Raw genomic sequence first — 27,824 nt, 5'->3', positions numbered from 1 at the left:
ATGTTGTTAGTCCTGCAGCCCCACAGCAGCCCTGCAGGTCAGGAAAGTCACTGCAGCCTCAACCTCCCAGGCTCAAGCGATCTCCCCACCTCAGCCTCCTGAGTAGCTGGGACCTCAGGCATGTGCCACCACACCAGGGTAATTATGTTTTGCAGAGATGAGGTCTTGTTCTCACTATGTTGCCCAGGCTGGTCTCGAACTCCTGGGTTGAAGCAAGCCTCCCACCTGGGCCTCCCAAAGTGCTGGGATTACAGATGTGAGCCACCATATCTGTCCAACATTCCCATTTTACAGTTGAGGAAACTGAGGCTCAGAGAAAAGCAGGGACTGCCTCAGGTCTCTCTCTGGGCACACAGGCCGTGGTATTCTCACTTACCCCAACAGCAGTGAGCTTCCCCACATCAGGCCAGGTGGACAGCCACCCACCAGTTGGCTCAGGCCCCATTAGGGGAAAGAGAGAGGTCTGCAGGGACAGGCAGCTCCCTGAGGACTCCAGATGTTTGTTCCTGTCTCCCCATCCCCCACCAGCCAGCATTTTCTCCCTCTCCAAACCCTCCCCACTTTCTCACAGCCTAAGCAAATCCCCTTCAAATAAGCCCCCACCAAAAGCTGGGGTTGCCAATGAAGCCACGTTTGTCTCTCTGTAGGGTCATAGCTGTAGGGCTGCCATCAAGGTGGCCTGGCGGCAGGGGTGGGCCCCGTCAGGAACAGTGCCTGTCCTGTTGAGCATTCCTGCCTCTCGCTCAGCTCCTCCGCACGCCCATGCCGCTCCCAGCCTGTGGAGGAGCCCGCGGGCTCTGCCAGCCTTGGCGTGCGTTATCCAGGCCTCCAGCCATCGCTCCTGCTTCAACACTTCAGTGTGGCTCTCCTGTGGCCTAAGGTTGAGGCGTGTCAGTGAGGCTGTCTCCCTTCCCGGAACTTACTGCAGAAACCCCTGACCCTAGACCAGCCCCCAGTGGATCCTGGGGAAACCCAGGCTCGGAGAGAGGAGCCTCCTTGTTCAGAGTCACACAGAGAGTCCTCAGCAGATTAGGGGGTGAGCTCCCTACTCTTTCTCCCTGGTTTGGGCAGTAGCTTCACCCTCAGGACCAGCAGCTCCCCGGGAGCACACATCCCACCTGCTTCGCTCAGGGGTCTCCCCCATCGTAGGGCTCACAGCCTGGTCCCCAGAGGGGTGTAGAGATCACTGAGCCAACCAGGGATTTTCCAGCTGTGCTCCAACGCACCCCAGGGCTTTCCAGCTGAGCCAGCCTGGAGGCGGCTGAGCTTGGGATTATGGGATGCTTGCCCCACCCCAATTCATGCAGAGCCGCATGAATTCTTGGGTTCCATGAAGATTGGTAGTAAGGGCTGTTGGAAGATGTCCTTCCCCAAGTCTGGGAGACTGGAGGCCGGGAGCAGAAGACGGTCCCAGCTTCCTCACAGCAGGCCTGGGGCTGTGTGGCCTTTCCTGCCCCAGCTCCCTGCTCCTGCCCCTGCTTGCTGGCCCTCATGCCACACTGGCTGAGTGTCCCTTATCTGAAACGTTGGGGACCTGAAGTGCTTCAGATTTAGAAATTTTTTGGCTTTTGGAATATTTGTTATATATAATGAGATATTTTGAAGATGGGACCCAAGTCTAAACATGAAACTGATTTGTGTTTCATATACACCTTATACACATAGGCTGAAGGTAACTTTTTAGATTTTTAAAAAATAATTTTGTGCCTGAGATAAATTTATGTTAAGTTCTTATGTGTGGAGGCCAGGCGTGGTGGCTCACGCCTGTAATCCCAGCACTTTGGGAGGCTGAGGTGGGAGGGTCACCTGAGTTTAGGAGTTCGAGACCAGCCTGGCCAACATGGTGAAACCCTGTCTCTAGTAAAAATACAAAAATTAGCTGGGCGTGTTGGCAACTCCCGTAATCCCAGCTACTCGGGAGACGGAGGCATGAGAATCACTTGAACCTTGGAGGAAGATGTTGCAGTGAGCTAAGATCACGTCACTGCACTCCAGCCTGGGCGACAGAGTGAGTGAGGGTTCATCTAAAAAAAAAAGTTCTTATGTGTGGGATTTTCCACTGGTGGCATCCTATTGGCACTCAAAAAGTTTTGGATTTAGGGGCATTTAGATTTTGAATTTTCAGATTAGGGATGCTCAACTGTGCTATGCTATGTCTTTCTCTCCCCAAATATATCATCCTCCCTGGTCAGGGTGATCCTGTGTCCCACAGACTGGCTGATCAGGTAGAACTAGGCCATCAGATAATAACCTGTAACGGCTGGCACCCTTCCACTTCTGCTCAAGCTGCTCCATGCAACCGGCCTTCCCTTTCCTCATCCTCCAAGGCTCAGCTCCAGCATCGCCACCCCCAGGAGCCTGTTCTAACCACAGATTGCTCTGAGACCCATGACCTGGACTGTGCCTCTCCTGGGGCCCTGCCCTCCATCTCTGTGGGGTTACAGGCCTTTCTTCCCCCACCCTCACCTGGCCTCTGACCCCGGTCCATGACCTTCTTCTGCCTGACACCCAGCCTGTGTGCACTCTCTCACACACACACACTCACACACACACACACACACACACTCCCCTCCCACTCTCTCACACATACACACACAAGACACACACACTCACACACATACCCTCTCACACTCACACACACTCCCCCCCACACTCTTACACTCACACAACACATACTCTTTCACACTCTCACAAACACACTCTCACACACACACATACACACTCTCTCACACACACACTCTCACACACTCACACACACACTCACACACACACACACAGTGTTGCTCAGCAGGCAAGGAGTGTCCCACCCCTGAGCCAGCAGCCCCAGGGAAAACCGCCAACTCAGGACACAGTGCCTCGTCCCACCGCCAGGGCCGGCCCTCTGGCCTGGGCCAGTCCACTCTCTGGGGAGATAGAGGGGGCTGGGGAGAGGAGACCAACTTCCGTTCCCACCTAAGAGCAGCCCCTTCCCCCACCCACATTTCAGGAAGGGGCAGCTATAAATACCAGTAGGACCAGGACACTGATTCCCACGACACCCGCTTCTCCCTGCCCCTTCCCTGTGCACAGTGGCTGGGGCCAGACCAGCTCTCCTGCAGCTGGAGGCCACCCAGGCAGGCCTGAGGCCTAGCCACACACACACAGACACACACACACATACACATAGAGACAGACAGACAGACACACACATACACACACACACACATACACACACACACAGACATACACATAGACACACACATACACATAGAGACAGACACATACACATACACACACAGACACACACACACACTCACACACACACACAGAGACAGACACATACACACACAGACACACACACACAGACACACACACATATAGAGACAGACACATACACACACACACACATACACACACACAGACATACACACACACACACACATAGAGACAGACACATACACATACACACACACACACATACACACATACACATAGAGACAGACACACATACACACACACACATACACACACACAGACATACACACACACACACACATAGAGACAGACACATACACACACACACAGACATACACACACACATACACACACACACACACATAGAGACAGACACATACACGTACACACACAGACACACACACATACACACATACACATAGAGACAGACACACATACACACACAGACACACACACACATACACACATACACATAGAGACAGACACATACACATACACACACACACACACATACACATAGAGACAGACACATACACATACACACACACACACACATACACATAGAGACAGACACATACACACACAGACACACACACACACATAGAGACAGACACACACACACACACACACACAGACATACACACACAGACACATACACATAGAGACAGACACATACACATACACACACACAGACATACACACACACACACACACATAGAGACAGACACATACACATACACACACACACACACATACACACATACACATAGAGACAGACACACATACACACACAGACACACACACATACACACATACACATAGAGACAGACACATACACATACACACACACATACACACATACACATAGAGACAGACACATACACATACACACACACACATATAGACAGAGACACAGACACAGAGACATAGACACACACACACATACACACACATACACATAGAGACAGACACAGACACACACACACACAGAGACACAGACACACACATACGCACACAGACACAGAGACATAGACACACAGACAGGCACACACACACATACACACAGAGATACACACAGACACACACAGAGACACAATACACACACATATGCACATAGACACACACACACAGACATACACACACAGACACAGATACACACACACACACAGAGACACAGACACAGACACCACACACACACTCTTACTTCCCACACTAGTCAAGGAAGGAGCAAATCTCCCTTTCTGGGAGTCTGCGGGCAGCTGAGAGGGAGCTCCTCCCCTGCCCCTCAGCCCTGACCCAGGCCCCACTTCTCCCTCCTCTGAGTGCTGAGCTGTGGGCACCCATACAGGGAAGCGGGACGCCAGGCACGGGTGGTAAAACACGGCGTTAGAGGGCTCAGATTGAATTCCAGCCCTAACACTCCATGCCTGACCTTGGGCAAGTGACTCTGTCTTTCTGAGCCTCAGTTTTCTCCTCTATAAAATGGGGATAAATAATTTCAACCTCTTATGTGTTGTGAGAATTAAGCAAGACACTGTGCCTGGAATCAATGCTCAGTGGCGTCTGCTCCTGAGGCTGCAGTCACTCTGCTATTAGCATCTTCTTCCCAGGGTGGAGCGGCCCGGCCACGTGGGGCTTCTGCTTAGGAATCTTTAAGGAAGGTTCCGAGGCAAAGGCTTGAAGGAGGTGGCCCTGTGAGTCTGTGTGGGACCAGGTGATGTGGAAAAGGAGAGGTGGGCTCTTGAGGGGGGATCAGTCAGCGGCTGCCTGCCAGCCCAGGACCCTTCAGAAGGTGGGAGGGGCTGGGAGTCTGCATCTGTCTGGCTAACTGGGCTGAGGTCCACACCCCTCTCCCAGTGCTAGAAGAACTGGGGACAGCCCCTCCCCAGGGCCTGTTTCTCCCGAGCCTAGCAGCCCCTAGGATGGAGCTCACTGGGCCGGGGCACAGCAGGAACCCCCGGTCCCCAGAGCAAGTGGGTGGGGAGAAGAGAATGAGCAGGCACCAGGACCTTTTATGGGATGGGGGATTCCAGAAGCCTGTCTTTTCTCTGTTCTCTACCAGCCCCTCGCAAGTCCCTCTCTGGAGGTGGGGGCTGGAGGCCAGGGCCCAGGGACACGAGACAGCTCACCTGCCAGAGTCACCATGGTGCTCTTACCAGCACTCATGATATAAGCAGTGGTGGCTGCATCACGAGGAGCAGAAATCCAGACTGAGGGGAGGGGACAGCCCTCTCCGCTCTGGGCTGCTAGGACCCCTCAGGGGTATGGGTGTATGTGTGAGCTCAGCGTAGGGGAAGGTGTGGGGAGGTGACTGAGGTGACTGCAGAGCGGGGTGTGCAGCTCAGGGCAGGGACACTGGAGGAACCTGGGACAAGGGCTGGCCCATGCCTGAACCCCCAGGCCGAGATCCCATTGTGCAGGCTCCCACTGCCTTCACCCCCATAGTGGTGACTCTTCTCCACAGACCCCTGGGCAGGGCCTGGCCAGGCCCCCCACCCACATGTGCTAACGGAATCCAGGTGGCTGCTCCTGGCCGAGGTTCCATCTCTGGGCATCTGGGGCCCATGTGCTTCTGGCCACCCATCTGGAGCCTGGCTGAGCCCCTCCAGGGGTGGGTACTCAGACAGGGGCTGCTCCTCCAACCGTGGACAGCCCTGGAGTTGGGGAGATATTGTAGAGACCTCAGCCAGCTGGGTGATGGTGCCACAGCCCTTGGGCTTCCTGGCCCCGCTGTGTGGCCTTGGGGAGACCCCTGGCCCTATCTGGGCCTCTGAGTAGAATCCTCAGTCTCCTGGGTCAGCTCTAAATTCTGCACTTAAGCCTCTTGGGAACAGGACAGGGGGCTCTGCCTCTATCTAGAGAGAGCCAGCTGCTTGTCCTGGGCCAAGCAGCAAGGCAGGCTAGGCCTGGAGTGGGGCTGAGAAGCAGCCAGCCTGCCAGGGCTCCCTGGCATTGGAAAGCCACTTTCCTAAGTTGGCATGGAGCCCCGGGGCGCTCCCCGGGATGAGAGCAGTGGCTCCTCTCCACCCCCGGTTCCCATCTTCCACCCCTGGCCCCAGCCCCACCCTGCCAAAAATAAACCCAGACCACCCCATCTTGTACCAGCCAGACCCACCCAGCCCCTCCAGAGCCAATTGAGTCACCACTCAGAGCTGCTCCTTTTTTAACTGTCTGAGTCACTGCTTGTGGCTCCATGACACATGCCCCAGGCTACAGTTACCCGGCAGCCCCCTACAAGCGCAGCCAAGGGAGGGGTCTGAGTAGAGGCTGGCAGTAGGAGTGAGTCCAGGCCATAGCCTTAGCTTGTGAGCCCTCCAGGCCTAGGGAACTCATCCCATAACAAGCCAGAGACCAGACCTGTCCCTCGAGATCCTGGCCTGAGGTCCTGGCCGTGCCCAAGACAGCCCTTGGGGATCTTGGTGACAAGGTCAATCTGGGCTCTGCCCCACCGCATTGTGTTGCCTCCAACAGGCCTGGGCCTCCCCTGCAGGACTGCCAGGAATAGAGAGTCTCCAGGCCCTGGGCCCTGGGGGCTGGGGGTGGGCGAGGCCTGGCCTTCTGGGGTGAAGGCCACAGAGGCGCCTGCTCCCTCCCTCCTCACCGGCTCTACCCAGACTCTGACCACGCTGCATGGAGCACCATGAAGACTTTCTATGGGACGGAAGCCACACTTCAGTCTCCACTCATGGCTTCTGTCTGCCCCTGCTAAGGGTCAACCGGGCTGCAGAGCTTTCCCCTGTCTCTCTGTCCGCCCCCACATCCTGCTTTCTCCATCTCTCTGTCCCTTCCCACCCCTGGCTCTGGTTCCTCCATCTCTTTCCATCTGTCTTTCCCACCCTGTCTCTCTGTCTGCCCATCTTTCCAATCCTGCTCTGTTCTCCTTCCCTTCTCCTTTACCCGGTTCCAGTTCATGGCAGTCAGAGTGCTCCCTGCTGCCAGCACCCCACCCCTCCCCAGGGCCCTCTCTGCCTTCTCAGTAGACATAACAGACCCTCACCTCCTCCCATTCCCACAAGGGACTCCGGGCCCCAGGGACCAATCCTGAGAAATGTTCCGCCCCCTCACCAGGTCCTCCCCGGCCCGAAAGTGCAGGCTACATCCTGTCCCAGGGAGTGTCAGGATCCCACAGGCACTTCCTTGGGAGTTGAGAAAGGCGGGCAGGGGACCTGGGAATGGCCCCACGCCCCCAGCCCCTGCCAGAGCAGGGGCCTGGAAGCCTCCAACCCCATTTGTCTTCTGTCTATGGCTGTGGCCTCTGACTATAAACAGGAGCTCTGATTCTGTTTTCTTTAGAAACAAGCACCAGACTCTGTCATCACAGGCCCAGAAAAGCAGTCTCTGGCTGGGGCAGTCCCTCCAACCCTCCCTGGCCATTATGTCCAGCCCCCTGCTTCTGAGTCCTGGGGCTCTGGAGAGCAGAGGAGGCCTGGAAAGGAGCCTGGAGGTAAGACAAGGTGGGGAGGGCTGGAGCGAGTTCCCAGAGGCAGCCTCTCCCTCCTTTCCTCCCACCTCCTGTCCCCAAGCAAGGTCAGTCTTGTCCCCAAGGCTCACACTGTAAATGGAGAGAGGTAACAGCACAGGCCCCTGGGCCACAGCAAGTGTCTTTGCACCCCAACGACAAAGAAGGTGCTTTGGGCTTTTTTCCTGAAAGAGCTTGAGGACAGTTCACAGGCGGACAGGAGAGAAGAGCTGGCCGGGCAGCAGGCCCATCCTAAGCGAAGGCAGCAGGCGGGCCCTGCTAGGTGTGCGCAGAGGCAGTGTAGGATCTAGTGAGGCAGAGGCGTGGAGTGTCCGTGGAAGACAGCAGGAGACTCTGGCAGGCAGAGTCTAGGGCACCCTGGCCTTCAGTGCCACTCGGGGGTGGGGTCCTGACCCTGGAGCAGGGGGAGCCACCAAAGGCTTCCAGGCAAGGGAGGCTGAGGGAGCGGCTTTCAGTTTGGGTTAACTGGGGCTGCTATTAGCAAAGGGAGGCAGGAGATTCATTAAACCGGACCAAGGACCATGGCCAGTTGCCTTATGGATGGACCAGGAGCAAGAGAGGGAGATGAATTTGAAGGAGAGTTTGGGAGCAGGAAGGATGGAACCTGAGTATTAGTTAGCAGTGGCCACGGGGAGGGAGGAGGAGGAGAGTCCAGCGCAACCCTCAGATGTCTACTCAGCAACGGGTGGACAGTTGGGCCTTCACGGGGCTGGGGAGCAGGCTGTAGGGGAGAGGACACTGAGTCCTCCTTGCTTTGGGTGGGGTTGGGCTTGGGGGTTCCTATGGGTGTTCGTGGCGTGGACATCTGAGGGACACTGGCAGTGGGCCGGGAGTCCTGGAGAGTTGGTGCCAGGGAGAGAGACATGGTGCATCAGCAAAGAGGCTGGGCCTGAGGCCAGGAGGGAAAAGGAGGGCCAGGGGGAGTGTGGTGGCAGTGGGCACAGCTCCAGGGGAGCCTACAGGCTGCAGGCTTCCAGGCAGTTGACAGGTGGTGGTGCTAGGCGGGAACCTATTCCAGGAGGAGCCAGGCCTGCCCAGGAAGAGAGGTCTCAGTCTCGGGATCTCTGATGGGCCTGGTTAGCTCAGAGGTCCACAAGGACAGCTGAGGTTTCCTGGTGCACCTTCCCGGCAATGCCCTCCCGATGGAGCACGACCAGTGCCTGGGCCTGCTGTGGTGGGACAGCTCTGCCTGATAGAAAACCCCTCATGCAGGCCAAATGCTACCTCATTTGATCCTTTCGTTCCCTTAGATACTGATGTCACCTCCCTCATCACCGGTCCGTGGGCCTCCTGGCTGCACACACGCCCTGGGCAGGGGATGTGGGCCCTGGTCCTGTCCTCAAGAGCTTCCAGTCTGGCCGGACCTGTGGCCATTTAGGCCAGAGGTGGCTTTACTGTACCCACAGTAGTGGCCACACCTCTTGTCAGTCTGCTGGGCTGGTCAGAGGCCAGATCTGGGTCCCTCTATCCAGGTCCCCTTTTACAGATGGGGACACTGAGGCCAGGGAAAGCATGGAAGCACATGGCTCTGAGCCCTGTGTGTGGGCTGGGGGTGTGAGTCCTGACCCAGACATCTGCCCTGGACATGGACTTCTGTCTGTGGGGTCAGCACACCCTCTGCCCTGTATTCAGATGGGGGAACTGAGGAGGAGGCACACAAGCTGTTGTGCCACCAGATTTCAGGTCCAGGCAGCCATCCAGACCCACAGTCACCATTTCCTCTGTTCTTCCCCCACCCCAACTCACACTCACTATCTCCAGACCCAGCCCGCCAGGCTGGGGAAGCCCCGAGACGCCGCCCCAACAGCCGTGTCTTTGGTGGTTTCTGCTGCCAGAGCCGAGGGGAGACTCAGAGATGAGCCATGGGCTGCCTGGTCCTGGATGCGGCCCAGGAGAGAGCCTGGCCCTCAGTCTCCTGGGGGCAGCTCCCACCCAGACCCCCTGTCTCTCCACCCGCCTCCCGGACCTCCAAGTCCCCAGTGGGCAGGGCTGGCACTTATCACTGACTTCTAGACTGAGTCATCCCCCGCCAGCCCCTGCAGAAGGGCCGTCCCCATGCAGCCAGCCCCAGAGCCAGAGAGGCGGGGCTGCCAAACCTTCCAAGGAGAGCAGATGCTTCCCTCCCCTCCTCGCTGCCCCCTCCACCCGGCCCTGACAGAAGAGCCCCAGGGGACAAGAAGGGAAAGAGTGTGTCTTCCCCAGGCTGGGGTCCAGCTCTCACACCCTCCTCCCACTGGGGCCCTTGGCAGATGCTCCACTTCCGATTCACAGGCAGCAAGTAAACCCACCACGCCTCTCTGGGTGCACACACGGTGCATGTGCCCTGCCGACACCCACAGCCCCCAGCTCTGGAGCCACACCCGCAGGAGCTTAAGTCCCAGCCCTGCCGCTGCTCCACAGGCTAGCGCAGAGGACTGCGCTCTCTGAGCCTCAGTTTCCTCACCTGTAAAATGGGAGATGCCTCCCAGGAGCCTGCTGGGCCTGGGAGGGGGGTGCTGGGCAGCCCCAGTGCCAAGTGAGGGTCCTTCATTCTTCTCTTCGCTGCCAGAAACCTTACCCCAGCCTGGGTCCACTGAGGTGAGGGTCCCAGATCCGCTAGGGCCAGGAAAGTGGGGAGAAAGGAGGTTACGGAAGGGGCCTGGAAACCCACCCATCTCCCTGTACAAGGGGGAAAATTATAAGGCAGGGAAAAGCCTCTTGGAACCACTCCCCACCGCAGCCACCCCACCCTCCTCGCCTGAGGCCTGGGGAGCAGCAGGGCCTGCACAAAGACACCATTGAGGCCCCGCTTCCTCCTTCCCCGGCCCAGCCCTCCAGCCTGGGTGGACTCTGGGCTGCTTCTTCCCTCAAAACCTCTCATTTCCCCTCCTGCTTCCTCTGTGCTCCACTAGGCCCCAGGGTTGGGACATGTGGCCGGGAGCCCAGCGTGCGGCCCCTATCAGCCTCTGTGGACCAAGCTCAGCTTCTCCCACCCCACCTGCCCCTGCTTCCACTCTTCTTCCAGACGGGTTCCCTTAACTGGAAATGTTCCCCAGTACATGCCCCTCCAGGTGGGTGACTCAGAGCGCTTGGTTAGAGGACTGCAGCTGAGGCCAGTGACCAGGGTCAGGGCCCAGTCAATAGCTGAGGAAACTGTTTTCCTCCCTGGCTTCCTTGGCCTTGCAGGGGACCGGAAAGGCCACTAAACAGAAGGTCAGCTGACCTCAGTGTGTGTCTCTTGGCTCAAGAGTTCTTGGGGCAAGGAGGGATCGGGCTGCCCTGACCCTGGCAGAGGTCTCTGCAGCATTTAGATGTGGAGGCAGTCACCTGAGCAGGTGCCTGGCACCCCAGCGCCCCACTGGGATAAAGCAGTGTCTCCTGAGAGGACAGCTGCTGTTGTAAGCTCCATGGGATTTGGAACTAACCTACTGTTTTGTTTTGTTATGGTTTTTTTGCAACAGAGTCTCTCTTTGTCTCCTAGGCTGGAGTGCAGTGTCACAATCTCGAGTCACTGCAACCTCCGTCTTCTGGGTTCAAGCGATTCTCCTGTCTCAGCCTCCCAAGTAGCTTGGATTACCTGCGTGCCCCACCATGCCCAGCTAATTTTTGTATTTTTAGTAGAGACAGGGTTTTGTCATGTTGGCCAGGCTGGTCTCAAACTCCAGACCTCAGGTGATCCACCTGCCTCAGCCTCCCAAAGTGCTGGGATTACAGGCATGAGCCACCACGCCTGGCCCAGAACTAACCTACTGTTGTCCACATTTCGGTAGCTCATGGGACAGGAGAGGAGCAGGCAGTCCGTGGGCTGCGGGGATGGCCCTGGGTGGTGGAATCCCAGTCTGGAAGCAGCCAGGAAGAGTGGCTAATGGTCAGTGAGCCCTGTGGGGTCTGCAGGTGTGTGAGTGTCTCCCAGGCAGCCCACCCCGGCCAGCGATGAGCCATCTAGCCTGAGCCCTGGTGACCCCAATGTCATCACTGGGCAGGTTATGTGGTCCCCTTAGTCTGACCTTAAGTCTCCCCTGTAACCTACCCCCTTGTAACCCTCAGAGTAACAGGTTGAGGGAAGGCGACAGTTCAGTGTGTGTGGCTGAGCCTGGGGGGTCTGCCGAGAGGAGGTTTGAGAGGGGCTGGCACCTGAGTAGGCACATCAGACAGCTTCTCCCTTGCCTGAGGAGCCCAGGGAGACCAATGTGCTGGGGAGGGAGCCTCCAGTTATGGCTCAGTATCCAGGGCCCACAGTGGGGCCAGACCGTGGACTCAGCACCCCCCCTCCTCGCTTGCCTTGCTGCCACACACATGTGTACACGTGACACTGACCCACACTCCTGCACACACACTCGTCCACGCCCCGCCTGCTGGCTCGAAAGTAGATTGCTGGCGGAAGAAAAATTGGGGAGTCCCTTGGAGATGCAAGGGGAGGGGAACTGACCTGAGGTCTAGAGGGCCAGGTGACTTCAGGGAGGGTCTGCTGCTGGGGAAGCACACCTGGCCTGTCCATGCTCTCACACAGCTGGCATTCAGCCCCCAGGTGAGCCACGACCCCACCCCTGCCCCACTACACACACACCCATGAGGGGAGACAGACAGCCCTTCATCCTGGCCTTGGCCCTCCCAGAGCACCCCAGCCCACAGCCCCCTCAGACTCCCTCACCCCTGCCTGCCTAGACCCGGAGCCAGGATCTCCACCCATGGTGCTAAACCGCAAGGGGCTATGGTGGAGAAGTTCAGCAAAGGGTGATGTGCCCAGGGACAGCCAGGATGGGGCAGAGGGAAGTGGGAGCCAAAGACAGAGCTAAGGAGAGACTAGGGGGAGCAGAGGCAGAGCACAGCAGCAGCAAAGGCCAGAGGTGAAGGAGAGATGGGAAGATGGGGCAGAGACGGGGATGGAGGTGGCCTCGCTCACCCCTGGGGCTTCTGAGGACTTAGGACAGAGCCCACAGCAGCCCTCAGCCTGGAAGAGGCTTCTGTGCCTGAGACCTGGCCCTGGGCTGACTGGGGAAGGTGGGGCCCTGGCAGGGGGAGGCGGGCCTGAGGGGCAGAGATGCTCCCTTCACAGTGGCCCCTTCTCCCCGGAGCCTGGTGTCAGACAGAGGGCTGGGCGTCAGGATGGAAGCCTCAGGGGCCCATCCACACTCCTCCTAGCAGTGCCTCCAGGGAGCCCGGAGATGCCAGCGCAGCCCTTGCCCTGCCAGAGGAGGCTTGCTGGGGACCTTGACCGAGGTTTCCCCTAGCCCCTGAGAAGGGACTTGGGAGGGAAGGACACAGGCTTTGTCTGTGCCCCCAGGCCTAGGTCTCAGGAAGGATGGAGCCACCCCACCCTCAGGCCCAGACAGCAGTGCCCTGTTCATGAGGAGGAAGGGTGGGAAGCCTGAGGACATACCCACCTTTAGCAAACCTCTCTATGGGCGCCGAGCAGGAGGGGCAGGAACCCTCCAAGAACACACAGCCCCTTTCATGGAGCCAGGCCCAGCCAAGTAATGGCAGGCGGGCAGCGAAGGGCAGGACAGGCCCAGGCACAATCATTGCTCTGTCCTGGCAGCTCCCGGCCCACACACGCGCACGCACACACAAACACACAGCCTTACTCAAACCCAAAGCACACCCCCAGCAGCCACCCACACGCTTGCGGGCACACACAAATACACATCTATTAATATACAGCCCTGGACGCTCACCGACGCACCTTCCAGAGAGAAGCCCATACACGCAGCACTCTTCCTGCCCCTCCCACGGGCCCCCAGACCTGTGGGGCATCCTGCTCCTCTCATGCCCAAGGCTTGGCACCTCCAGACACCCCACGCCATTAACCTTCTCCACATCCATATGGACAGCAAACTCCTAGACCAGGGAGGGACCCCCAGGACTAATCCCCAGAGTCAGGAGGGAGAAGAGGTGGGAGGGATGTGCCCATTTTACAGAATGGTGACACTGAGGCCTGAAGTGGGCCCCTTCTCCTGGCTCAGAGGGCAGCCCATGGAGCTGCTGTAGGTCTGGACTGGTGTTTTGATGAATCATGGGTCCTCTTGACCCAGGAGAGTCAAGGGCAGGTCCCATCCAGCCTGTGCCGATGTCTCCCCACAACCTCCTCCATTCCCCCCTCCCCCCAGGCAGGCGGCTGAGCCTGGCTTGACCCATTCTACTTTCCCCTCTACTTCTCTTCCTTCAAGTTAGTCAGAGGCTCTATGGAGTGAGGGAGGAGAAACCCTCCCTGCCCCACCTGAGGGGGACCTGTGTACCCCTGCCAGTCTCTCACTTGGCCTTGCTGCTGTCCTCAGAGACTGCTGCTTCCTCCCTCTCTGTGACTGTACACCACTGTCACCTCCTCCAGGAAGTCTTCTGGATTGACTTCTAGCTTATTACATCTTTATCCTGCACACCCTCTCCATTCAAAGCCCCTCTTCAAATGCCCCCCATCCCCCACCACCTCCAAGACAGAGATTCTGGGTTTTTGCAACTGCAGCCCCTCAGAGAGTGTAAAAGGGGCAGAAGAATGGAGACTGGGAGGTGGGTGAAGTGGTGCTGTCAGAGTTTCCAAAGCCCTGGCCAGCAAGGCCTCAGAGGCCTCTGTTGGGATGGGGGGCTGCCTGGCTATGCGCTCCAGCAGCACAAGACAGCCTGTGTGAGCCCCTCCCACTCAGCCCCACAGGAAGTAGCAGGGTCCAGCCCCTCAATGGACCCATTCAGACTCCAGCGCTCTGGAAAGTACCTCTGCTTCCTGCCACCCTCCCACTCTAGCCAAACAGGCTCTACTGTCTTCTGCTGGGAGGGGGCTGCAGGCAGGTGGTTCAGTGGTTAGGGCCAACCATCTAATTCAGTTCCTGTCTGGCCCAGAGCCCTGACATTGACCAAGCCTTGGCTGGTCTACATATGCCTTTAGTGCAAGGGTGGTGTGATAGTTAATACTGACTGTCAACTTGATTGGGTTGAAGGGTGCAAAGTATTGATCCTGGGTGTGTCTGCGAGGGTGTTGCCAAAGGAGGTTAACATTTGAGTCAGTGGGCTGGGGAAGGCAGACCCACCCTTCATACTGGTGGGCACCATCTGATCAGCTGCCAGCGAATACAAAGCAGGCAGAAAAATGTGAAAATGCGAGACTGGCCCAGCCTCCCAGCCTACATCTTTCTCCCAGGCTGGACATGTCCTCCCCTCTAACATTGGACTCGAAGTTCTTCAGTTTTGGGACTCAGACTGGGTCTCCTTGCTCCTCAAGCTTGCAGACAGCCTATTGAGGGACCTTGTGATTGTGCAAATTAGTACTTAATAAATTCCCCTTTATATATCTATATCTATATCTGTATCTATATCTGTATCTGTATCTATATCTATGTCTACATCTATATCTACATCTATGTCTACATCTATATCTGCATCTATATCTACATCTATATCTATATCTATCTCCTATAACTTCTGTCCCTCTAGAGAACCCTGACTAACACAGGTGGGTAGGGGCAGGGAGATGTGCCCTTTTCCCCATGGGTGCTGGGTAGGTAAATGTTTAGCAATGGGCTTTCTTGGGGAGGGGGAACCCTGATTTGCAGTATTTGCCTCTTTTCCTGGTATAAATATTCTCACTATGGGTAGTATCACCTGGCTCTCAAAATTCCTGAACATTCAACAGTTGGCTCCTGACAGCTGCTGTGAGCCGCTCCAGCCGGTGGCGGTGGTGGCTCCATCCTGCAGGGCCGTGTGCCCCCACCCCTTGTGCTATGGCCTCCCTCACTTTAGTGTGCTGTGTTTTGCTCTAAGGAATCAATGTCTTTGCAGATAAGGCACCCCGGTAGGTGGCCGCCACCTGCAGTTCCCTGGTCTGTCCCTTGCTGGTACCGAGCTGTGCTGGGCCTGCTGAGCCTGCTGGGCCGCCTCCATGCAGATGGTCTGCAGGGCTCGCTTGATTCTCTTAGCTTCCCAGACAAGGTGCTGGTGTTGCCAGCAGTGCTGGCAGGAGGAGATAACTAGAGGGGATTTAACTCAGCCCAAGGGGTTTTTACGGATCTTTCTTGGACATCCTTCCCAGTGGGGCTGGCTGCCCTTAGGGTGTACAAATCTCCGACTCCTCCAATGGCTGAAGCTGCTTTCTCAGGCGGATGGCAGCTGGCTCAGGCTGGCCAGGGACCAGCGCATGTGGGGCTGGTGCTGGATCATCCCCATCAAGGCCGTCAGCCTGTGCTTGCTCTCGGGGTTTGAGGGAAACCCAAGAGGGATGAATCACCGTTTTTAACCCGTGTTTGTCTGTCCCCCAGCCCTGGACATCTGCAGGCAAAGTCAAAGTTATATTTGGCTTTTATCACCACAAAAGGCATAGACCAGAAATTGTGGCAGTGGGTTGGAAGTCAGGGAGGCTAATCTGGGGAAACTGCCTGGAGGAAGCAGCAATTCAAAAGAGGAGGAGTCCCGGTGTGGGACAGAATGGGCCTTGCATAGGAACCACTAACCCCAGGCAAGCCCAGGTATGGCCTTCTGCCTGGCGAGGCCCTCTTTGGTCTGCCCAGCAGACCCTCAGCCGTTCCCAGGCCCTGTCTTCAGCCTCAGCCTGCGTGGTGGCCTGGGGAAGTTGGGAGCTCAGCTGTTCTCATCCCTGGTTCCTTGGCCATGGTGGAAACAATGGGGCCGGATCTGACTGCTCATCGGGGACTGTGAATAGCTCTCCAGCAGGAAGCAATAGCAGGGTAATGGAGGAAGTGTGGGCCCACTTTGGTTTGACCCTGCACATGGTCTCCATCTGGCCTCAGAGCCTTTGCTCCTTCTCAGACTCAGTCCAATAAGCTCCCGCCCCCAACCCTCAATGGCAGCTGGAAGGATGGCCTGAGAGAGAAGCGGGGATAGGTGGGCCATGCTGACACCTCCACCAGATCCCAGCCGTGGCCCCAGCCAATCCATGGAGGCGGGGCATGGCATGGCGGGCACTGCACAGGAGCCCAAGCACAAGGGCACTTAGGAGAAGGAATCTGAGCAGGGATCAGTCTGGACTGGGGGTGATTCTCCAGAAACTCCATTCCTCGGGGCTGTGACCACCAAGCCAGGTGATCAGGCCAGTGATGTTTCCCTTTGGAGGGGTAGGGGACCCAGACCCGGGAGGAAGACTCCTCTGGGGCCCAGGGGAGGTGAGTCAGAGCTGGCAAAGGCCTCTGGCTCCAGGAACCTCCAAGGAGGAGACCTGAGTTGCTGGGAATTTCTGGGTCTGATCTCCTGCAAAGTCAAGGTCTGGCTGGACACAAGGTGAGGCTGTGCCTTCTGGTGCCAGGACCAAGAAGATGCTGGGATCCAGGCAGTACTCACAGACAGCACCATATAGCAGAACCATGAGGGTGCGCCAGCATGGACCCCTTTCTTCAACCCACCGGTACCTCTTTGTGGCACCTCACCTCCTCCAGGCAAGCATCTGAGCCTGGACCACAGCTCCCTCTCTCACACAGCTTCCTTCTTCGGTGAGAACCACCTGGAGGTGCCTGTGGCCACAGCTCTGACCGACATAGACCTACAGCTGCAGTTCTCCACGTCCCAGCCCGAAGCCCTCCTTCTCCTGGCAGCAGGCCCAGCTGACCACCTCCTGCTGCAGCTCTACTCTGGACGCCTGCAGGTCAGCGACGTCCCCCTGGGATCCGGGTGGGATTCAGGGTGGGATTCCTTCTCTAGCTTTGAGTGAACCCCAGCTGGCTGTGTGACCTTGTGTAAGTCACTTTTATCTTAGGGTCTCAAGTTCTCCACTGTGGGATGGGCAGCAGCAGCCTAGAAATGGCAAATCCTTCATGAATTGGCTCTGCCCACTGGCTCCCTCCAACCATGTTTCCCACCACAAGCCCTTGCTGGCCCTTTGTGCTCTGACCGCACTGAACTGCTTTCAGTTCCCGGCCATCTTACAGTCACTTGATGCCAGGCCTTTGGTCACCACACTCCTTCTGCCAGGTGCGTGCCTCACCCATTCCCTGCACATGCCTAACTCCAGCCTCTCCTTAAAGTCTCAGTGTGGACATCCCCTCCTCCTGGGCGAGGCCCCCTCCTGGGTCCCCACGACCCCTGTGCTTCCCTGTGGCACTACACCAATTTCTCTGCAGCACCACTGTCTGTCCACGACAGTAACAGCACCAGTACTGCCTCAGCTTCCTCATTTTTCCATTTCATCCTTCAAGACACCACAAGCTTTGTTAGTGAGGAGTCTTGTGGCTCTTTCTTGAGTCTTTTCCCAAACCATGAAGAGTTAAGAACCCAGGGTCTTATTCCAAATTTGTGCCAGGCTGGGTACAGTGGCTCATGCCTATAATCCCACCACTTTGGGAGGCCAAGGTGGGAAGATCACTTGAGCCCGGGAGTTCAAGGCTGGCCTGAGCCACACAATGAGACCCTATCTCTATTTTTAAAAGAAAAAAAATTTGGGTCAGCCATCTCCTTCCACACCCCAGTGGGGAGAGGACTAGGGCTTGGCCAGTCTGCTGCTGTCATTGCATTCCCAGTTACCTATTTTTCTAGGGGTGAAATCTAGATTCCAAGACAATATTTCTGGCACCTCTCACTTGAGGAAAGAGGAGGAGAATTTAAAAATCAGGTTGGATTTCTAGGAGAGCATCTTACTGTATGTCAGTTCCTTGTGGGCGAGGATCACATCTGATTCACATCACGGTCCCCAGAGCCCATCCAGGCCTGGCCCAGAGTCCCTTTGGTGAGTGTTTGGAGGATGAGTAAAGAGATGGCAGGATGGCAAGAGGAGTGGCACCAGAGGCCCTCATCCTAGGTTTTCCACTCTGGGGCCCCAAGTGTGGGGAACGCACTATGCTTTTATAAGGGAAATGATGGATTCAAAAGTCTGTTCCCCATCTCCCACTCCCCATCCCTCTTAAGGTCAGATTTGTCCTGAGCCAGGAGGAGCTGAAGCTGCAGACCCCAGCAGAGAAGCTGCTGAGTGACTCCTTTGCCCATACTATGGTGCTGATTGTCCTAGAGGGCTGGGCCACATTGTCAGTTGATGGATTTCTGAACGCCTCCTGTACAGTCCCAGGAAACCCCATAGAGGTCCCCTATGGGCTCTTTGTTGGGGGTACTGGGATCCTTGGCCTGCCCTACCTGAGGGGAAGCAGCCGACCCCTGAGGGGTTGCCTCCATGCAGCCACCCTCAATGACTGCAGCCTCCTCAGAGCTGCTCAAATCCCAGGTGCTGTTCAGCGTGACCCGAGGGGCACGTGACGGTGAGCTCAAGCCCGGGTGCCCAGGCACAAAAAATGTTCACCCTTCTGGACGTGGTGAACCGCAAGGCCCGCTTCATCCACGATGGCTCTGAGGACACCTCCGACCAGCTGGTGCTGGAGGTGTCAGTGACGGCTCGGGTGCCTCTGCCTTCATGCCTGCGGAGGGGCCAAACTGACCTCCTGCCCATCCAGGTCAACCCTGTCAATGACCCTCCCCGCATCGTCTTCCCACGTGGCAGCTTCATGGTGATCCTGGAACACACACAGAAGCCGCTGGGGCCCGAGGTTTTCCAGGCCTATGACCCAGACTCTGCCTGTGAGGGCCTCACCTTCCAGTTCCTTGGCACCCCTCTGGCCTCCCTGTGCAGCGCCGAGACCAGCCTGGGGAGCCGGCAACCGAGTTCTCCTGCCAGGAGTTGGAGGCCGGCAGCCTAGTCTGTGTCCACCGTGGTGGCCCTGCACAGGACTTGACATTCCGGGTCAGCGATGGACTGCAGGCCAGCCCCCCGGCCACGCTGAAGGTGGTGGCTGTCCGGCTGGCCATACAGATCCACCGCAGCAAGGCCCAAGGCCCTGCCATGCCCATCTTGCCCGCCAACCTGTCGGTGGAGACCAATGCCATGGGGCAGGATGTGAGCGTGCTGTTTCGCGTCACCAGAGCCCTGCAGTTTGGGGAGCTGCAGAAGCAGGGGGCAGGTGGGGTGGAGGGTGCTGAGTGGTGGGCTACACAGGCGTTCCACCAGCGGGATGTGGAGCAGGGCCGCATGAGGTACCTGAGCACCGACCCACAGCACCACACAGAGGACACCGTGGAGAACCTGGCCCTGGAGGTGCAGGTGGGCCAGGAGATCCTGAGCAATCTGTCCTTCCCAGTGACCATCCAGAGAGCCACCGTGTGGATGCTGCAGCTGGAGCCACTGCACACTCAGAACACCCAGCAGGAGACCCTCACCACAGCCCACCTGGAGGCCACCCTGGAGGAGGCAGGCCCAAGCCCCCCAGCCTTCCACTGTGAGGTGGTTCAGGCTCCCAGGAAAGGCAACCTTCAACTTCAGGGCACGAGGCTGTCAGACGGTCAGGGCTTCACCCAGGATGACATACAGGCTGGCCGGGTGACCTATGGGGCCACGGCACGTGCCTCGGAGGCAGTCGAGGACACCTTCCGTTTCCGTGTCAGAGCTCCACCATATTTCTCCCCACTCTATACCTTCCCCATCCACATTGGTGGTGACCCAGATGCGCCCATCCTCACCAATGTCCTCCTCGTGGTGCCTGAGGGTGGTGAGGGTGTCCTCTCTGCTGACCACCTCTTTGTCAAGAGTCTCAATAGTGCCAGCTACCTCTATGAGGTCATGGAGTGGCCCCGCCATGGGAGGTTGGCTTGGCGTGGGACACGGGACAAGACCACTATGGTGACATCCTTCACCAATGAAGACCTGTTGCGTGGCCGGCTGGTCTACCAGCATGATGACTCCGAGACCACAGAAGATGATATCCCATTTGTTGCTACCCGCCAGGGTGAGAGCAGTGGTGACATGGCCTGGGAGGAGGTACGGGGAGTCTTCCGGGTGGCCATCCAACCCGTGAATGACCACGCCCCTGTGCAGACCATCAGCCGCGTCTTCCATATGGCCCAGGGTGGGTGGCGGCTGCTGACTACAGACGACGTGGCCTTCAGACTCGGGCTTTGCTGACGCCCAGCTGGTGCTGACACTCAAGGACCTCCTCTTTGGCAGTATCGTGGCCGTGGATGAGCCCACGCGGCCCATCTACCACTTCACCCAGGAGGCCTCAGAAAGAGGCGAGTCCTGTTCATGCGCTTGGGCTGATCATGGCTGGATCTAGCTGCAGGTGTCCGATGGGCAACACCAGACCACTGCGCTGCTGGAGGTGCAGGCCTCGGAGCCCTACCTCCTTGTGGCCAACGGCTCTGGCCTTGTGGTCCCTCAAGGAGGTCAGGGCACCATTGACACAGCTGAGCCCCACCTGGACACCAACCTTGACATCTGCAGTGGGGATGAGGTGCACTACCATGTCACAGCCGGCCCTCGCTGGGGGCAGTTGCTCTGGGCCACTCAGCCAGCCACAGCCTTCTCCCAGGAGGACCTGCTAGACGGGGCCATTCTCTACGGCCTCAATGGCAACCTCAGAACCCGTGACACCCTGATCTTCTCAATGGAAGTGGGGCCAGTGCACACGGATCCCACGCTACAAGTGACCATTGCCCTAGAGGGCCCACTGGCCCCACTGAAGCTGGTCCGGCACAAGAAGATCTATGTCTTCCAGGGAGAGGCAGCTGAGATCAGAAGGGACCAGCTGGAGGTGGTGAGCGGTGGTGTGGGCCAGGTAGAGGGCCTCCGGCCCAGCTTCCATGCCAGGTACACATGTGACTTGGGCTGTGGCTGTGGTGGTCCCAGTTGCATGTGTGCACAGGTCTCAGATGTGCTCCCGTATATGTTGTGCTCCCAAGAGTTTCTGGGGAGCTTGCTGTACACCCATCCTCCTGGGAGTTGTGTGTGACTCCAGAGTTGGTGTCCACTCGTGTCCAAGGTGTGGCTGAGCATGCAGATTCCCGGGCCCCACCAAGCCCTACTGAATCTCTGAAGTGGAGCCCAAGAATCTGCATTGCAGTCAGTTTCCTGGGAGGGCATCACGGGTCCTGAACTTTGGGGATTGCTGGCCACGGAGACAGGTGGCTGCTCTTCAGATCCACATGTTCCCCGCTATTTTCTCAGAGCCCAGACCAGGACTAGGAGGGTCTGTCAAGGGCTTCTACCCACCCAGGAACCCCACAGAGCAGCCACGGGCCCTCCAGCAGGCTCACTCCAGCAGGACTTGCCCTGTGACCTCAGGCCAGTCCTTGCCCGCTCAGCCTTACTCTCCCACACTACTAATTTCGGAGACCCTTCTGGTCTGCATGTCTGGAGCTTGAGGCTGACAGTGAGCCAGCAGATCTGGCATCAGGAAGGCCTTGCGGAAGGAGGCAGTGTTTGGGCCGGGCTCTGAAGAGCACAGGCCATTGGTAGCAGAGAATGGGGAGTGGTATTCCAGGCAGGAGGAACATTCTGGGGAAAGGCATAGAACAGGAATGTGAGTTTGGGGGTGGTTTAGCCTCTTGTGACTGGCCCATCAGGTGAGGAAGCCCATGTGGCCTTTGGGGCATGAGCTCCATAGGGCCTGGGCTGAAGGTGGCTGTGCCTCCAGGAGGGGTGGGGCAGGGCGCCCTCTGATGGTCCTGGATGGTAATAACAGGGGCTGGGGAGGCACTGCCTGCAAACCAGCCACAGACCTGAGCAGATCTTCAGCAGGGGGGCGTGTGTGTGTGTGTGTGTGTGTGTGTGTGTGTACATGTGTGACTGCGTCAGCGTATGATGAACTTGGGTGTCTGTGTCACTGAGTCTGGGGATATGTGATTATGCACCTCCCCGGGGGAGTGCATCTCAAGCTGTGTGACTGACCCCCTGTAACCGTGTGTAGGGTGGGTATTAACATGTGACCAGCAGCCAGGGGCAACCCAATGAAACCCCATCTCTACACAAAAAATTTAAAATTAGCTGGGCATGGAAGCATGTGCCTATGGTCACAGCTACTTGGGAGACTGAGGTGGGAGGATCCCTTGAGTCTAGGAGGTTGAGGCTGCAGGGAGCCATGATTGCGCCACTGCACTCCAGCCTGGGTGAGAGTGAGACTGTCAAAAAACAAAAAATGTGACCAGCTGCATGTCTAGCTGCTGTGTGTGTGAACCCACATGTGTGTTTGTGTGTGTAAATGAGCAGTGGTATCTGGAAGAATAAGTGGGGCAAGATCAAGTCTGTTCTGGCTGCTTAGAGCCACAATGGCCCCTCAGAGACTGCCTCTGTGGCCCCCTGTGAGTCCTCATGACCTCTGTTAACCAGGCAGCCCAGGAGGCAGTGCCGCTGGCAGACATTTTATTCTCAGTGAAGAAGCCACCGAGTGCCGGCTACCTGGTGATGGTGTCTCGTGGCGTCTTGGCAGATGAGCCACCCAGCCTGGACCCCGTGCAGAGCTTCTCCCAGGAGGCAGTGGATGTGGGCAGGGTCCTGTACCTGCACTCCCGCCCTGAGGCCTGGAGCGATGCCTTCTCACTGGATGTGCCCTTGGGCCTGGGTGCTCCCCTCAAGGGTGTCCGCGTGGAGCTAGAGGTGCTGCCTGCTGCCATCCCACTGGAGATGCAAAACTTCAGTGACCCCGAGGGTGGCAGCCTCACCCTGGCCCCTCCACTGCTCTGTGTCACCGGGCCCTACTTCCCCACTCTCCTCGCCCTCGGCCTGGCATGGGGCCCTGCAGAAGGAGGACGGACCTCAAGCCAGGACCCTCAGCGCCTTCTCCTGGAGAGAGGTACAGCTGTGAGAGAGGCCCAGGGACTGCAGCCCAGCTCTGGGGGCAGAATGGAGGGAGCCCTGGGGACCCGCAGTGTGGGGGTTATACACAGAGAGGAGATGGGGAGTCACATTTCAGAAGCACCTGTGCTTTAAATACTGTATCTCCTTTCTTCCTCACAGCTCCTCTGGGAGCCAGAACTTATGGTCCCCATTTTCCACCAATGGAAGCTGAAGCCCTAAAAGAGTCAGTCTCCTCCTGCACCCAAAGGCAGGACATGAAGGGTGCTGCTGGGGCCTGACTAGCCCTGGGCCTGTCCGTAGGTGGAAGAGCAGCTGATCCGCTACGTGCACGACGGGAGCGAGACACTGACAGACAGTTTTGTCCTGATGGCTAACGCCTCCGAGATGGGCTGCCAGAGCCATCCTGTGGCCTTCACTGTCACCATCCTGCCTGTCAATGACCAACCCCCCGTCCTCACTACAAACACAGGCCTGCAGGTGAGAGTATTCCCGGCACCATCCCCCATGTCTGCTTCGAGAAAGAGGCCAGCGTCCCCTACTTCCCAGCACAGAGCTCCCCCTGTCTGAGCCTCAGTTTCCTCCTCTGCAAAATGGGGACGCTGCCGCATGCTTCACGGGGTTGTTGGAAGGAGAGTTGTGAGATTGTGCTGAAATAGAACACAGGTGGGAGGTTTTGTCATGGACACTTGCAAGTAAGGTAGGCAGACTTCTGAGCAGCCACAGGTGGCTCTGCTGTTCCTTCTCCTGTGGCTCAGGACCAGAACTCCTGACAGAATCACTTACAAGCCCGTAAGGGCAGGTGTCAGGGCAGGAGCCAATAAGCTTCCCACCTTCACCCCAGCAAGTGAAGGCCACGGCTTGGCTCCCCAAACTCCTGCCCCTTGTGCCACAGCAGAGCAGGGCCCCCGTTTGGCAGGAACCCAGGGCCCAGACATGGGGTGGAACTTCTCCATGCTTGTGAAAGTAGTTCTGGCAGAACAGAAAGGGCATGGCTTCACTAAGCTCACATGGCAGGGCTTTGAATGCCGGCTTCTGGGTTGCATCCTCTGTGGTCAGCGAGAGTCACTGAAGGTTCCACAGGAGAGTTGACTTGGGCTGTCTTTGACATGGGGCGCTGAGGAGGGCTTTGGTGGTCTAGGATGTGCCCATAGGGGGTGGCCTCATGGTGCGGAGGTCACAGGAGAGTGGAACACAGTGCTCTGGAACCACAGGCCAGGACGGCTGTGTGGCAGCGCGGCCACCAGGTGGTGCCATCGTTTTTGCTCCGGGAGCCCTGCAATGGGTCCCTGCTCCCCACATTATGGCCCTTCCTGCCAAGACTCAGCCTGAGGGCTCCCTGGGGCCGGGGCAGGGAGCCCAGGAATGCCAGAAGGCTCTGTTTCCCGGGCATGTGACTCCCACTGCAACTCTGCCTGCAAGTAATTGACCCACCAAGACTGGTACCAGGACCTCAGGAACAGGCGCCTGCTCTGCTTGCAAGTGGGAGACCTGAAAAAGGGTCCCCTTCACCCAACATGAGGAGGGCCCGTAACTGCTCTGGAAGCACCTGGGCCCATCGCAGCGCTGATTCTGTGCTGCAGAACATACCAACCATCAGCCCCCCACTCTCCGTGCCACCCACCCCTCCCTCAGCCGGAGGGAGGGCCCGTTTCTAAAATCACCACTCCCACCTGTGCCCAGCCCTGGCCAGGCACACACGGAGGCTCTGAAAGGAGACCCCTGCCCCACCAGTGAGACAGATTAAGGAGCACTGTTGGTCAGCGTTGGGGATTTCTGGGGGTGAGAACTTGGTGAGGGTAAGAACAGGGGCCTTCTTGGGTAGGGGACACAAGCTGGCCTTGAGGGACACACACGACTAGGGCAGATGGAGAGCAAGGAGGCTGGGCCTGGAGGGTGACCTTCCCTGGGGCCTTCCCTGGGGTGACAGGGAAGGTGAATGTGGGGAGGGCCCTTTGTGCAGGGGAGCCAGAGCAGTGCCAGCCTCGATGCCACCTGAGGGCCTGAGCCGCAGCAGAGTTGGAACCCTGGTGGCAGCCCAGAGCCGGGGAGGAAGGGGTGGGTGAGCAGGGCAAGGCAGAACCTTCACAGGCCTGTGTTCCCAGATGTGGGAGGGGGCCACTGCGCCCATCCCTGCGGAGGCCCTAAGGAGCATGGACAGTTACTCTGGGCCCCTGAGCATCTGGTTTACACCATTGAGCAGCCCAGCAAAGGGCGGGTAGTGCTGTGGGCAGCGCCGGGCACCAAGGTGCACAGCTTCACGCAGGCCCAGCTGGACGGCAGGCTCGTGCTGTTCTCACACAGTGGTGGGTGCTGAGGGCTGGGCCCTGGGTTCCTGCTGCTTGCAGGGGTGCCCTGAGATGAGGAGCCAGCTCAGGCCAGCCGGACCCAATGACTGTCCTCAGGAGCCCTGGATGGAGGCATCCACTTCAGCTTCTCTGACGACAAGCACACTTCCTCTGGACGCTTCTTCCGAGTGATGGCCCAGAAGCAAGTGCTCCTCTCGCTAGAGGGCAGCTGGACACTGACTGTCTGCCCAGGTGGGTGTGCTGATTGTGGGCATTCCGGGGTGTGCCAGGAGCTGGGGCAGAGCTGAGGGTGGTGCGCCAGGGTCACGCTGCCTCTCTGCAGACACAGGCCTGAGCCTGTATCCCGGCCCGCAGGATAGTCAGAGCAGGCCCTGGAGGAGGGGGTGGGAATTTGGGGAACAAGAGACACGAGAAATGGAGACAAGACAGTGCTCTGATCAAGTCTCATTTAATGGCGGTAATGCACTGCCTTATATACACTTGGAAGGGAAGGGGTTGGGCTAAGGCGGAAATGATCTCATTGCCGAGGGCGTGGCCAGGTTAGTTTCGGTTTCTCCGGTCGGCCGTCATGTTGCGCTTGTGCTATTAAGTAACAATTTTCCCGGGCGCGGGAAAAGTGAGTGAAGAAGCAGCAGGAAGAGCGCCATCTTTAATGAGGTATTAGTACAGGGGAAAAAAAGGCAAAGATAGGGAGAAGGTGTGGGGTGGAAATGAACACAGCTCAGGCGTTTAATCTTTAATTATTATTCACTATGGCTGGGGCGTGCAGCTCCGGACAGGCCTGGATCTCAAAGGGTGATGGCCCCTTTTGCATCTGGAAGGGTCCCTCCAGCCACTCAGCAGCCAGAGCCTCAGAGCCAGCTCCAGCACAGGCACTGACCCCCAGCTCCTGCTCTACAGTGTGGTCCTGGGCCCCCAGCTAGGCCAGCTGTTCCATGCCTAGCAGGACAGCACAGGGGAGGCCCTGGTGAACTTCATTCAGTCAGAGGTAAGGTCCCCACTCTGCAGCCACCACTCAGACACCCCCAGCCTCAAATGGCCACTGTGCCATGGACATCACGTGGACATGGGTGCAGGCTCCAGCATTACTAGCAGCAGACGCTCCCGGTCCTGCCATGGTCCAGGCCCAGGCTCCTCCAGGAGCCACCAGGCTGGCAGGGCAAGTTCATGTTCCCAGAAGGAGGGAGAAGGATGCAGAAAGTCAGGGATACAGGGCCCTACAGCAGGGCTGGGGTTTTGGAGTGTGTCTTCCAGAAGGAAGCTACAGCCGGACCCAAGGATACCGAGAGGGGGCACCATGTGGGGGCACTAGTGGCACCCCAGTAGCTTGGTCCAGAGGGGCAGTGCTTGGTCAAGAGGGATGGAGTTGGAGGTGAAGCAGCTGCTGGGCCTGTGGGCAGAGGTGTGAGCCTGGGGCTCGGGTCAGGTGCCAGCCAGAGGCAGAGTGGATCCTAGGGGCAGATGAGCTGATGAAAGGCAGCTGAGTCGGCCAAGAGGGTGAAGCCACGGTTCATCCGTCCTGGTGGCTTCAGAGACCACCAGGAAGAACTAGAGCTCTCAGCCATGGGTAGCAGCAGACTCTGTGATAACTGTGCCATGGGGGCCAGCCCAGTCATCGCTTAAACGAACACCTCTTCCCGAAGGCAGAACGGGAGTTGTTCCATAGCAGGGCAGAGTGGCGCAGACCCTTCCGTGGGCCATCCTGGGCAGGTGGTGCAACTGATGCCCCTGCCAGGAGGCTGCATGGGCATCTGGATCCAGCACATGATCACAGTGAGTTCTGGGTAGGGAGCGGTCTTGTGGGGCGCAGAGCTGACTCTCACTCAGGAGCCATGGCACGCGATACTGCCCCAAGTACCTCCAGAGGGGTCTGGCTGGCTGGTCCCCCTCCCAGCCCTCAAAAATGGCACAGCCCACCCCTAGCCCCCTTTCCAAGCTCCCTTGCTTGGGCAGGGACCTCCTGAGCCTGGCACTCTCCCTCCTGAGAGGCACAGATGGTATTCAGCAAATGCAAAGCAGAGGTTTCTTGGACCTCTCACATCAACACCTCCCAGGCCAGGTTCTGTATTTCCCTGGAGCCCCACTCCTGCTATGGCCCCCTCCCCACAATGAGATATTCATCAGGCTGGTGTCTACAGCTGCTGCATACCCTCGGTTGCTGGGAGCTTTTGTCAAGAATGCACAGGAATGGGGAGGGCACGGGAGCCAGCCATCAGCAACCCTCATGCACTCTATAGTCCCATGTTACTCAGAGCTTCCCCATGCCCCAGCAATATGAAGG

At 57.8% G+C, this 27,824-nt stretch overlaps 1 protein-coding gene across 1 annotated transcript; it reads left to right on the top strand.

Annotated features, from left to right (window-relative positions):
* LOC105491038 (chondroitin sulfate proteoglycan 4-like) lies at positions 1 to 26,869 on the top strand. The gene is given in 22 exon segments (XM_071099247.1): positions 1 to 37; positions 4,949 to 5,026; positions 5,092 to 5,207; positions 7,251 to 7,348; positions 7,528 to 7,678; positions 9,748 to 9,901; positions 10,606 to 10,764; positions 12,359 to 12,466; positions 17,068 to 17,273; positions 18,530 to 18,820; positions 18,822 to 18,883; positions 18,885 to 19,219; positions 19,222 to 20,548; positions 20,550 to 21,195; positions 22,770 to 23,164; positions 23,166 to 23,232; positions 23,538 to 23,714; positions 25,340 to 25,405; positions 25,408 to 25,540; positions 25,640 to 25,774; positions 26,365 to 26,531; positions 26,684 to 26,869. Coding segments are annotated over 22 exon segments (5,094 nt in total).
* Positions 26,870 to 27,824: the final 955 nt, after the last annotated feature.

Source organism: Macaca nemestrina, chromosome 7 (assembly GCF_043159975.1).
Source record: "Macaca nemestrina isolate mMacNem1 chromosome 7, mMacNem.hap1, whole genome shotgun sequence".
NCBI classification, from domain to species: Eukaryota; Metazoa; Chordata; class Mammalia; order Primates; family Cercopithecidae; genus Macaca; species Macaca nemestrina.
This window is presented reverse-complemented; position numbering and strand designations above follow the sequence as displayed.